Below are 13,467 nucleotides of genomic sequence, written 5' to 3'. Positions count from 1 at the left end.
GCTAGGCATCTGGAAGGATGCTTGAGTGTGTGAAGTGGATTTACTGGAATGGTTCTGTGGTTGACTTTAAGATACGATTAGGGTGGAGTAAAGGAGTTTGAGTAAGATGGAAAAGAGGTGCACAGAATGGAAAGAAAATGTTTTAGCTGATGGTAGAAGGACCAGGAAATATGAACCACATTTTGGATAAGAGATGCCTCGTTAATGTGAGGAAGAATACTTTTTTAATGTATCAAGCGGTGATGACCTGGAACTTGTTGCTGTGGTGGTGTTGGGCACACAGGTAATGAGTAATTCCTAAAAGAAATTGGATGGGTATTTGAGCAAAATAAACCTAGAATGCTTTGAAATGGAATGGTCAAATGAGACTGACTGAGTACATGTTGGCTGTCTGTAGGGTAGTCCATTGGGTCTGATGGCCTCCTGTATCATAATGGGATATTTCCATGGCAAGTTCAGGAGTTAGCATTGTAGCCCATTATTCAGAATCACAATTTTTCAAGTTTTAAGATTAAAGCAAATGCATTTATTGTGCTGATACATATTAAATTGAAGCCATTATCATATGATATATTTCTGATTTGTTTCTTTTAAAAGTAAGCAATTTTTAGTCTAATGTGGTGCTTAGCTACTGAACAATTTGGATTACTTTGAATGCATGTGTATTTGAATAATTGATATGACTGTCTAACAGGAAGTGAATAAGAAACAAACTCAGAAGGAGATGGAACATGCCATGTTAATTCGGCATGATGAGTCCACACAAGAACTGGAATTCCGACAGCTTAACATGTTGCAAAAACTTAGGATTGATTTAATCCGCTTACAGCATCAGACTGAGCTGGAGAATCAAACAGAGTATAATACCCGCCGAGAGCGGGAACTGCACAGAAAACATGTCCTGGAACTCAGACAACAGCCAAAGAGCCTAAAGGTATGAAGTCACTTTTGAACCTCTGCACGTAGTGAAACATGAGAGTCTTCAGAAGGAATCAATATTGCTAACTCTGCTACACAGCCAAAATGTTAAGTGGCTGGAATTTTACAACATAGGCAATAAAAGAATGGATAATCTGTTCCTTTGTCTGTCACGAATGTGTTATTGCAATGGGTTCTTCTTTCCTCAGAGAGATATATGTTCAGTGAGAGTTAAGAATTATTTCTTTAAATGCTTTCCATTTTATTATCTACTGTTCTTTATCTAATTTCCCAATCTACTTTAGCCATTCACCACTCATATCCATAATTTGCTTTGCTTAAAATTAAAGCCTTAGTTGCAGACTTGGGCTACATCTTTGTCAAGCTAAATATGAAAAGTTGTCATATTTTCCTCGGAATCCCTTTAACGTAGGAGTCCAGATTAACCACCTGTCATCCTAAAATGTGTGTGAATTAACCTGTTCCCCACTTAATTTCAAAATATTGTCATAAGGATTTTATGAACTTGTCCTCTAAGTGACTGTTAGTATTGCTTAGCCAGTCATGTATGAAGGGCAAAGGTCATCCCAATAATTAATAAGCTTTTTAGAGTCTGATGTTTAGTTGAGGGGTTTGCCTATAAACTAAATCTACTAGTGGTGTTCTGCCTTTTTTAAGCTCCTTCTAAATTGATTTACTAAGCTTAGATCTTTTCCCATAGCCTTGATATTAATTTACGAGAAGTTCTCATGCTGTTTCGTTTTGCTGACCAAACTCAAATGCCCTCAGTGTATTTACCTCTCATCATTCATGTTTCTTGTTATAATAATACCATTCAGGTATTTTTAAAATATGACGTTAATCATTCTGCTTTTAGATTTGCAATTTAAATTTTTGGTCTTGAGGGCTAAATCTATTATCATTAAGCTCTGATTAGATCTGAATTACTTAACTGGTTAAGTACAGAATTTTAAACTCAATTTCTATTCAATATAGTTGTCTGCTTCTAATACAGGATTTTGCTTGAGTTATGTAACATAAGTTATCCCTTCTAGATAGACAGACAGCCAAAGTACAAATTATTACTCATTTTGACTTTGATCTTGCTTACATTTTTATGCAGGCCATGGAGCTACAGATAAAGAAGCAGTTCCAAGACACTTGTAAAGTCCAAACAAAACAATACAAAGCACTGAGGAACCACCAGCTGGAGGTAACTCCAAAAAGTGATCACAAAATGGTCCTGAAAGCACTTAAAGAGGAACAGACAAGGAAATTAGCCATTTTGGCAGAACAGTATGAACAAAGTATCAATGAGATGATGGCCTCACAGGCGGTATGTAAAGTATTGTTTCTTTTTTTTGAAAGAAGATCTTTGATGTTTCCTAAGACAAGACTGTTTGATACCTCAAACAGTTTAGAAACTTTGCCCATAGTCTGAGCCTTTTGCTTTGATTATTGTGTTTGAATTAATGCAAAGATGACTTCAAATGATTTGTTAACCTTTGTCTTCCACTTGCTACCTTGTTCTTGTTAGCCTTGGTTCAGCAGCAGCAGTCATGGGGTGATTTCTGGTTCCATCTTAAAAATAGTAATTTCAGAGGAGCACACATGCACTTTTTTTTTTAAGTTCTTCGCCTTTGTGCTATACCAGTTGGAACTCTCTGTAATCAACAGTTTATGTCCCAGTATTCCATGGCAAGTAATGAGTGACCAGTTTAATGTTTTATTCACTACGTTCTGCTGCCAAATAGAAATGGCAGTACTGTGCCAAAATGTGCGGTGGTATATTTAAAACACAAGTATTTAGACTAAAGAATTGAAAATTTATATTTTCTTATGTTCTTTTTCCTGTCGGATGATGGAATTTTGATTATGCTTATACTGTAAGAAAGTGGAAAACCTGAAATATTAAAACAGCAATTTTTCCATGATTGTTCATGCATCTTAACAGTTGAAATGCTAGATCATAAAATATTTGAAGAGGATGAGGATAGATTTGTTGAACTAGGGAGTCAAGGGCAGTGAGGAACTGATATGAAAGGCGAGTTGAGCCCCACAGCAAATGAGCAATGCCTTTGTAGAATAGCGGGGCAGGCTTGAAAGGGGGACTGTCCTACTTTTGTATTTGTAATGTTCTTGGAATCTCCAGATTCTAAAGTAGTCAGCTCATTAAATACTATACTTAGATTCTCTATTTGAAATGACACCAGTACCTATATTTGTACTTAGATATGTATGATTACCTTGGATTTCCTTGAATGTATACTTGGAATTTTTCAAAAAGGCATGAAAAAGATCTTTACACAAAATTTGCTTTTACTGAGCTTGAGATCCGAGGACAGCTACACAATTACCGGGATTGAGAACATTAGGATTGTGCTTGAGATTGATGTTAGAACTTTTTTGTTTGTTCATTGTTTAAAGAAGGGACCTTTCTCTAAATGAAATGTAGCGATAGACCACTTGGCAAATCAGTTTTGTTCCATAATTCAATGGGACCATGGCTAATCGATAATCTCTCTATACATATCCAACCCATACTAATTTGGAATAACAAAAATCTATTGATCTGATTTAAATTTTGAAACTTATATCAATTGCTTTTGTGGAAGAGATTTCCAAACTTGTACCATCCATTGTGTATAGAGGCATTTCTTAATTCCTTGCATGAAATTTGTAAACTAATACTCTACCTTTTTTAAGCTAAGTGATTTGAGTTTATTTTGGGAACACTGACCTGTGCTAAAGTACTAACAACTCGTTTTAAGATTTCTTTCGAATTGCTCTGACTATTGAAGTTTGCAATTGGGAGGTAATATGTTGTATGGCTAAGATTTTTTATATAAAGCATGATCCTATCTATTCGTGCTCTTTTCTATGTAAAAGGAGGCAAAATGTTTTACTATAAAAGCAAAATACTGAAGATGTTGGAAATCTGAAGTATGTTGGGGAAATTCCACAGGTCTGACAACATCTGTGGATAAAATAATTAACGTTTTGAGTCTAATAACTCTTCAGACCTCCAAGTGGTTAGAAAATGGTTTTATGCTGTTCATACAGAGGTAGAAGGAGCAAGTGGAACAAATTGAGGAAGGGATAGTAGTGGTGATAAAGGAGAGATCAGGATGTAAAATAAGTATAAATGAAGGTGTGAAAAAGCGAGTGCAAGTCCACTCTGCTGATAGTGAAGCCAATAAGACACAATTGGGGTTTGGTAGGGGCCTGTAAGAAAAATGGAGGGCAATGGAATGGTCACCAAGTCTGCATTCAGTCTTGCTCATGCAAAGGAGACCACATTGTTGGCTACAAATACAACAGTCTAGATTGAAAGAAGTGCAAGTAAAACACTGCTTCAGTTGGAGCATTTTTTTTTAAAAAAGAGCCCTAGACTAAGAGAAGGGAGGAATGAAAGAGCAAGTATTCCACATTCCACAATTGCCTGTGTAGAGGACATGGTTGGGGAGAGGAAGAGTTAAGTGTTGCAGAGGGAACAGATGGCAGAAGCAATAGAACGTAGCTAAATGTGAAGTTATACTCTTCAGTCTGAAAACCAAAGAATATTATGTAGTGGTGAAATATCAGAGAGTATGGATGTACAAAGGATATATCTGTCAGTGCCGCAAAGAATTAGGATGGCAAATGGTATGTTGGATTGCAAGAGTATTTGAGTTCAGATATAGGGATTTCTTCTACAGTTAAACAGGACCATAGTGAGACTGCATCTGGAGTAAGCATGCCATTTTGGTCTTCCTAACTGAAAAAGGATGCACTTGACATGGCAGGACTGCAACAAAGGTTCACTAAGCAGAAAACTGGGATGGCAGGACTGACATATGAGGAGAGATTAGTGAATACAGACCCAATCGAACCAGCGTTTACAAGATGGAGAGGAGACCTGATTTTGACATGTAAAATTCTAAATGGGCTGGACAGACTGGATGGAGGTAGATAACAAAGCGTCGTGCTGAAGGAACACAGCAGGCCAAGCAGCATTAGACGAACAGGAAAGCAGATCTTTCAGGTCGGGGCCCTTTTTCAGGGTTAAAAAAAATGGATTTAGGGAGGATGTTTTCTCTGACTGGGGAATCTAGAGCCAGAAGACAGTCTTGAGAGATTTTGGATACAGGGGAGACTATTTAGGATTGAGATGAGAAAAGTTCTCTTCAAAGGATAGTGAACCTTTGGGATTCTCCACCACAGAAGGCTGTGGAAGCCATGTCACTGACTATATTGAACAAAGAGAAATGTTTAGATTTTAAAGGCATCGAGGGGTACGCAAAGAAGCAGAAATATGGCATTGCGATCAAGGATCAGTCGTGAAGCAGACTCAATGGGCCAAATGACCTGCCCCACCCCTCCTTTTCTAGAGAACAGCCTCTACAGAATGCTAAGTGTGGAGAGCAGGGCAAGATGTATTTGGTGGTTTCTTGCTGGATGTGATGGAAATAGTGGACTATGATCATTTGAATGTGGAGCCTGGCGGGGTGGATAGAGGACAGTGAAACCTATTGTTCTCCGAGAGGAGAAGGGGTGGGAGCAGAAGTGTGGGAGATGGGCCCTTGTCAACCGTTGTGAGGGAAATCCTCAGTGGAAGGAGAAGGAGAATATATCCGAGTCACCGTGCAAGGTGGCATTACTGGAACTGAAGTCGGAGATGAACCACATGAAAGTGAGAGAAGGACGTACGTTGGAAGCAAAACTGATTGATTTTTTTTCTGATTCTGGACAACAGCATCGATGACATCATGAATGTATTGAAGGAAGAGTTATGGGGCCAAGTAAGGTGGAACAAGGAGTGTTTCACATACCCCACAAAGAAACTGGCATAACTGGATCCATGCAGCCATCAATATCTGCAAGTTTGACTTGGAAAAAGTATGACATTTTTAAGAAAAAGTTGTTTAAAAGTCAGCACAGCCAGGCAAAAGAGAGTAATGGTCATCCAGGGTCTGTTGAAGTCTCTTCATGAGCAAGAAGCAGAGAGCCTTCAGCCTATGCTGATGACAAATGTGTGAAGAAGAATTTTATATATCCACGAAGAGCTGGTGGTTAGGGCCAATAAACTGGCAATGATGGAACTGATGTAAAGTGTCAGAAGAATCTCGAAGTTAAGTGGGAGGAGTTTTAATGGGGGAAATGGAGACAAGGTGACCAGAAATAAGCTCATTGGGGCAGGAACTGGCTGAAATGATGGGCAAGGTGGTCCAATTGATGGATTTTGGGAAGGATCTAGAAGCATAGCTGTGGAGGGAAGATCTCCAAGGGAGATGAGGCCTGTGACGGTCCTGAATAGCTTTATGTACATCAGTGGGATCATGATCTCGGAGATAGGAGTAATTGTCTGAATTGTAGCTCAGCTACGAGGTAAAGGTCAGCAGCACACTTGAAATCAAGGTTAGATGTGAGAATGGAGTGCAGCAAGTTCAGAGGAAGATACGTTAGAGTGGATGAGGGGAGCCCAGAAATTACGGCAGCTGATGTATGTCAGCAGTTCCGAAAGAGACAAAGTTCAGATAAAAGGCCAGTGGATGAGACCCAAGTGAAAGAAATGTTGGCGATGAATGAAAGGATCTCCAAAGACAAACTCCTGTCCAAAGAAGTGGAGGCAAAGGCCACCAAAGAGGTGAGGCCATGTCATGTCACAACCAGAATCCACTGAGATGACAGAATAAGGGAATAAAATTGAGTCCTTTGCTGAGCATGGATCTTTCAGCAACAGGAGAGGAAAGGGTACGGTGAATACATAACAAGAGGTGGGTTTGGAAGGAAGGGAGTGAAGGAAGAATCTAGACGGATGTCGATACCGGAATTTTTGGACCTTGACTTAATAAATACCTAAGGAAAAGGTTTCCCGTTAAAGCACTGGGTGCGACAAAGAATTAAATGGAACCAGGACAGCTTTGCAATAAAACCACGAGGTAATGTTAAATGGTGCTGATGACGAGAGAGGTCGAAGGAGTACATGTGAAGGACACTGCACTGAGTGTGGATCAGAACCAGTGAGAGAAGTGTCTGAAGAGCATTATGTGGCCTAGAGATGGTGATTTGAAAACAGGATGCGGCTTCAGTTGCCATGCATACAAAGTAAGGTGGAGCTGAAGGCAGTCATAATGGCTGTGAAAGCAAGTTTCTGCAAACACTATATCAGATGCTAGGAGGGAAATAGAAAGCCATGAAGGTAAATAAGCTGAGACTACAATGGAGGTCCTATCAAAACAGTAGGATTCCCTTCAAAATGGCATAACTGGAAGAGAAGCGGCCGTGAAGTAAGCACTCGAGCAAGACACTAGATGTTCTATTTCAGATTTCCAGCAAAGTGCTTTCAAAGCTCAGCAGGTATGACAGCATCTGTGGAAAGAAACAAGTGAAAACTTTGAGTCCAATGTGACTCTAGAGAACTGAAAGATATTAAAATGTTATGCTTTTTATGCTGTATACAGGAGGAATAAAAGCAATTGGGTTTGAGGGTATCCAGAGCAAAGGACCCGAGGGAGTGCTAATTGTGGTCAAGATGAAAAAGAATAGGTATAAGTGATAGATGTGAAAGGGAGAAAATGTCCACTCTGACAAAGTCAGTACGTACACAACACAGCCAGAATCCACTGAGATGACAGAATAAGGGAATAAAATTGAGTCCTTTGCTGAGCATGGATCTTTCAGCAACAGAGGAGAGGAAAGGGTATGGTGAATACATAACAAGAGGTGGGTTTGGAAGGAAGGGAGTGAAGGAAGAATCTAGACGGATGTCGATACCGGAATTTTTGGACCTTGACTTAATAAATATGAATTGATGTAAGAAATATGGAGACAGAGGGTGTGATTTGATGTTGTGGACCTCAATATTGACTTTGAGGCTGTAATATGCCTGAGATGAAAATGAGGTATTATTCCTCCAGTATCTGCAGTTTTTTGTTTTATTATGTTGTTCTTTGAGCCTGTGTTGAGCTTTATTGGAATGCTCCAGCAGGTCCAGAAATGGGTAAAGGTAGTTTATTTAAATGGCAAACAACTGGATGATCCAAGTCATTCTTAATGCAGAAGAATTGGGGAAGAAAACAGTCAGGTGCTATAATATCCACATGTGATCAGTCTACTTGTTTTGCGAGGAATGAGTTCTGAGGAAGGCTCACTCAAACTGGAATGTTAACTGTGATTTCTCTCCAAAGATGTTGCCAGACCTGCTGAGCTTTTCCAGCAATCTGTTTTTGTTTTAAGGTGTCTGCCATTGTTTGCACTTTTAAGCAAAGTTAACTTGGATCTTTCTATAGTTCTGTTAATTTATTCAAAATGTTTGTTGAATAACAATGAAATTGGGAAAATCTGTCCATGTCTGCTATGTGTTTTAGTTCTCTTAGCCATAATGCAAAATGATTTATGAACGTTAAATACCTTCAAGTCTAAAACTGCTCTTCAAGATATACATTGATTCCAGCCCTATTATTTCTTCTGAGATAATGTGATCCAAATTGCTCTGTTCTAGGAATTTGGGTACTATTGACTTGACGATCTTTTTAAAATTTAGCTGCGACTAGATGAGGCTCAGGAAGCAGAGTGCCAAGGTCTGAAACATCAACTTCAGCAAGAAATGGAGCTACTCAATGCCTATCAGAGTAAAATTAAGATGCAGACTGAAGCACAGCATGAGAGAGAGTTTCAAAAACTTGAGCAGCTGGTGTCAATACGTAGAGCACGTCTTGAACAAAAGGTCAGTTCAAATTAAAACTGCATACTTCCTTGCATTTATGGTAGTCAGTGTAGTTTCTAAAAACCTTTTATAAAATGTGGAAAGTTGTGATATCATTTTGCTTTATAAAATACTCATTTTAAAATTGGAAATAATTTGTATACACTCAACATGGCAAAGTTTCCAATGAGTATAAAACTGGCACAACTTTTTGAATGCAATACTTCAAAACATCAACATAGTATACAGTAAAGAGGGCTAGGGGATGGCTTCACTCTTGTGATCCTTTTCCTTGGAGAAATTGTTGGCATTGACAATTGTGCTTCGATGTACAGGTGTGATAAAGTTCTTAGTGTTTCTGAGCCTAGGAAGAGCTATTAGTGAGCTCCAGGATACACTTTCACAACAGAGTTGAGAGACCAATTGCTGAGCTCCAGGATACACTTTCACAACAGAGTTGAGAGACCAATTGCTATTTTTAGACATTTGATTGTAAATCTGTAGATGGTTTGTTATAAATACAGATTCTGAAAGCAGAGCTTTTATGTTGCTAATCATTAATAGTCTAGATACTGTTGATGAAAGTGACTCTTCCTAGTTGACTCCAGGAATCCAGTAAAATTAGCTTGAGTCCAGTTTCTATTAGGCATAAGTGTACCTTTGTTTTGAGGCTTAACCATGTTGATGTAATATTGAAAGGCAGTGGGAACCTCACTTGCTCCCTGAAGCTAGTACTGTGGCAAAAATATATGTTTAGTATTTTGGAAATCTCTTGTATTCAAGATCACATGCTGTTCAGCATAATTTATTAAGTATTTTCATAAAATTTGTTAAGCATATATGGGGGCGGCTCAGTGGTTAGCACTGCTACCTCAGTGTTAGGGACCTGGGTTTGATTCCAGCCTTGGGTGAACATATCTGTGTGGAGTCTGCACATTCTCCCCATTTCTGTGTAGGTTTCCTCTGGGTGCTCCAGCTTCCTCCCACAGGCCAAAGATGTGCAGGTTAGGTGGAGTAGCCGTGCTGAACTGTCTGTAGTGTCCAGGGGTGTGTAGGTGACCATTGAAAATGCAGGCTTCCTGTGATAGAATAGGGGGACATGTCTATGTGGGATGGTATTAGGAGGGTTGGTGTGGATTCAATGGGCCAAATGGTCTGCTGCCACACTGTAGGGATTCTATGATTGTGATTTTTCTTGTGTGCATCGTTGTTTCAGGTATACCACTGCACAGTATTTTTCTTATGACTCGTGTGCATACCATGAAGACAGAACTTATTGCAGTATAATAGGAAACGTCTAGAACACCAATTTCCTTCAGTGGGGCATTATATTGAGCCAAATTATAGTTAGTAAATTCTAAATAATTGTTGAACTGAAATGTCTTCAATCATAGTGATTATCATAGATATTAACACACAAGCTAACCTTGAAAGGTGCCGAAAAATCCCTTCAAAAATGGGTTAACTTGTATGTTAAGTACAAAAGTGAACTGAACTCTCCAGTTATAGGTTGAAAATCTGAGGTAGACTAATTTTAAATACAGCATGTTGTGGTTGAATGGAAAATCACATGAATAGACTATTTGCTAAAACCATTCTTTAGGGCTATGAATTGGAGTTATCATATATTTCAAATTATGTTGCAGATTATAGTATTTGGCCAATTTTCAGTTCATTCTCAAGGCTAAAAACGTGCAAGGCTGTCAGCTTGGTCGCCGAGCTGGCTTGTTGTCGTAAACAATAAGTACAGTAACCAGCCAGCTTGGCAAGTAAACCAACAATCTCATCCACACTCGAGGTACAAATGTTTGCAAGAACCTTAATAAGCTTAAAAAATGTGTATTTGTTAAACATCTACAACTGTAATATTTCATGCAAATTATGTAATTGCACTGCAATTACATAGGCAAATGATTAGCTGATTAAAATATAATCTCAGCAGCAGAATACTAATTTGAATTTATGCATTATCTTTAAAGAGTCTTAAATTTTTAACTAATTTGAGAAAGTGCCTGTTTGGTTTCTGAAACACTAAAATGGGGGACTAGCAAGAAGCGTACATTAGTTAACATTTTTTTAAACAATATTTCACCAACCTGTTCAGGTGTATAATGATGTACTGCATGAAGCAGGTGGGATTTAAACCCAGGTCTTAAGGCCAAATACTGTACTTGGAAGAGGAAGATGTCTCAAAAATTTCAACAGATGAAGCTCGCTTCCTTGTACTGTTCCAATGCAGTAACTCCACAAATAGTATTCTCCAATAACAGGATACTGACATCAAGGCAAAAAAAAATGGTCTGCTTGCTAGACAGTTGGGTAATCTGAGTTTTAGTGCAGCTGTGATACCAGGAATGTAGGCTGGATGTCCCAAAAACTGGCACATTGAACATCCTAGTCACCGTTCGCAGTAAGTAGCATGCTAATCCTACTTAATCACCCCGGTAATTGCAAGAGTCACGTTTTACTCGCCATTCAGTGTAATTCTGTTATTGGGAATCATTCATTGAATAATCCAGATTGTGCTAGAGTTGCATTACACAGCATTATGCATTTGCATGTGCAGGGGTTATGCTATTATGCAATTTCTGCTGCATCCCTATGACAACAGCTTGATCAATCTGTTTTGAGAATTAAGATCAACAGTTAAATTTTTAAACTACATCTTCATGCCAATGATGACCCAACCAAACAACATCCTCTCTTTCTCACACACTATGAAGGGTACCTTTTTTTGCCCCTCAAGTCTGTTTCTGAACTCTTAATTTTTAATGAATTCAAGATGAAAAGGTTCAACTCGTTTCCTTTTAGCAATGTTTAAAGAAGATTTAATACTTAATTATATTTTACTTGCTAGAAAGTGCAAGGCTGGAAACTTCTTTGGAGCTGTTCTCAAGGCATTATTTTTTACTCTCAATAAACAAGGTTTTGTTAAGCACTGAAGGAAATTACAGCTGCAGAGCAGGAACACCAGGGAATGTTTCACCCCATGTGTTTCTCCCTCAATAGATGGCTATCATTCATTGAATTTACATGAAGAATGCCTCCTTGAATGATAAACCACAGGGAAGTGGCAGTGACTCGGAAGTACTGATTCAGCTTGGGTTTTGAAAACACTCAGTACTGCATATTAGAGCATGAATTTGAAATTAATTAATTCCCCATCTGTTTCTTTGTTATTGTTTAAGATTGAAGAGGAACTGGCTGCACTTCAGAAGGAACGCACTGAGAGAATACGAAATTTATTAGAAAGACAAGGGCGGGAAGCTGAAAGCTTTGACATGGAAAGCCTAAGACTTGGATTTGGAAATGTGCTTACATTGGACTATCCCAAGGAAGACTATAGATGAAAAACATTGCCATAACCTTGCCCAGATATTCTAATCCTGGGCTCACTTCTTGAGGGCAGACATCACCTCTGGACTAGTGCCTGTACAGTCCTTAAATTTCCTTATCAGGGCCCCATTGTTAACGTTAACAAGAACGCTGACCATTTGCTGGTCGTCTTTTAAAATGAGACAGTATTGATATATGTGCAATCATACTTTTTGTGAAAATTGGAAAGGATGTACATTGCTTGTGATCATGCATTACAACTAATTTGTAAATCTGTGCAGAAAAACAAATGTTATATCTGCAGCCTTATCTTAACTCGCTGCTAGCTTTCTTTCGGTATTTATTCATCAGGAAATTTTATTAAGATTGAATAATTTGATACTAAAGAATTTGATGTACATGTCAGTCATACAAAGTGCTTCTGGGAAATAGTTTTAAAAAGCAATGCTGGCCAAGGTTTCCTAGTCCAGTGTTCATCATATATATATATATATATAAAATCATTTTCTGCTATGGCAGATGTGTATACTGTATGTGAATCCTGGGACCCAGGTAGCACAATAGGGCCAAGGCACTATCACATATATTGTATAGATGGAATTCAGGAGAGCTTTTACTTATTTTCATAAAAGTATTTTAATGGTTCCTCAAATTAATTTTTTAATAATTTTTGTTCAGTCTGAGGTGAACCTGGCTGTAAGTGGGATCTTCTAATAGGATTTTCCATCTAGACCATAAATGTTGCTTACTCATACTACAAGCTGTGTATTTTCTTACAAACCAAGCCAATAAGATGCTTTACTATTGCATGCACTCCAGTTTTTTTTTCCTCCCAGGTAAAATAGCATGACTGTCCAGGAAAAAGTAAGCTTTTAATCATATTTGTAAATAAAAATGCTCACCATGCTGTGTTGAGAGTTATTTTAACAGGTTCTATCTTAAAATCAACAGTCATATTTTTCCTTTCAGGTATAGTTTTGTAAAAATGCTGAAAAAAAATGTTTTATAGTCTGAAATGACTGAACTATTTGACTTTTTAAAATTTTGCATAAGCAGATGTGTTACTCACGAGTTAGGGAATTTTGCAGTAATTTACCCCATTGATTGGAAATCAATTGAGTAATCTGAACCAACCTCAATAAACAGGTATGAAGCTTCCTTTGTTATTTCTGAAGCATTGTAAACATTTAAGTTCTTCTGAAGGAAAATACACATTTTAAGAATTCATGGAACCCAAAACTGAGACACATTTGAGATTCATTCTTCAAATGAAGCTACAGTCACCGCTTCCAACTTATAAGGTTCAGCTCAAATTATACTTTCAACGGCCAGGGAAAGTGCAATAGTCTATGACTGAAGTATAACTGTGGCTTATTCTGAAGAAACGTTTTGATTCTCTTTTGGTATGAACATTTTAGCTTATTCAAAGGAAAAAAAAATGCCCAACTGTGTTCTTAATTTTAGGAACATGAATATTGCTCTACCTTTTAACTCCAATCAAGAAAAGTTTATTTACATTTTTGAAA

At 38.1% G+C, this 13,467-nt stretch overlaps 1 protein-coding gene across 5 annotated transcripts in view; it reads left to right on the top strand.

Moving 5' to 3' along the window:
* Positions 1-13,099, top strand: part of taok3a (TAO kinase 3a) — a 116,287-nt gene extending 103,188 nt beyond the window's left edge. For 4 of the 5 annotated variants that reach the window (XM_048556142.2, XM_048556143.2, XM_048556140.2 and 1 more), the window contains 4 exons: positions 695-934; positions 2,042-2,254; positions 8,444-8,626; positions 11,794-13,099. In XM_048556142.2, coding sequence (XP_048412099.1) covers positions 695-934; positions 2,042-2,254; positions 8,444-8,626; positions 11,794-11,955 — 798 coding nt within the window. In that variant the 3' untranslated portion in view covers positions 11,956-13,099. Of the gene's footprint in view, positions 1-694; positions 941-2,041; positions 2,255-8,443; positions 8,627-11,793 lie in introns of those variants that run through there. The other variant, XM_059655094.1, reaches the window with a different exon arrangement.
* The last annotated feature ends 368 nt before the right edge of the window (positions 13,100-13,467 follow it).

Source organism: Stegostoma tigrinum, chromosome 26, assembly GCF_030684315.1.
Source record: "Stegostoma tigrinum isolate sSteTig4 chromosome 26, sSteTig4.hap1, whole genome shotgun sequence".
In the NCBI taxonomy this organism is placed as follows: domain Eukaryota; kingdom Metazoa; phylum Chordata; class Chondrichthyes; order Orectolobiformes; family Stegostomatidae; genus Stegostoma; species Stegostoma tigrinum.
Note: the sequence above shows the minus strand (reverse complement) of the source record. Positions and strands in the feature narration are given on the sequence as shown.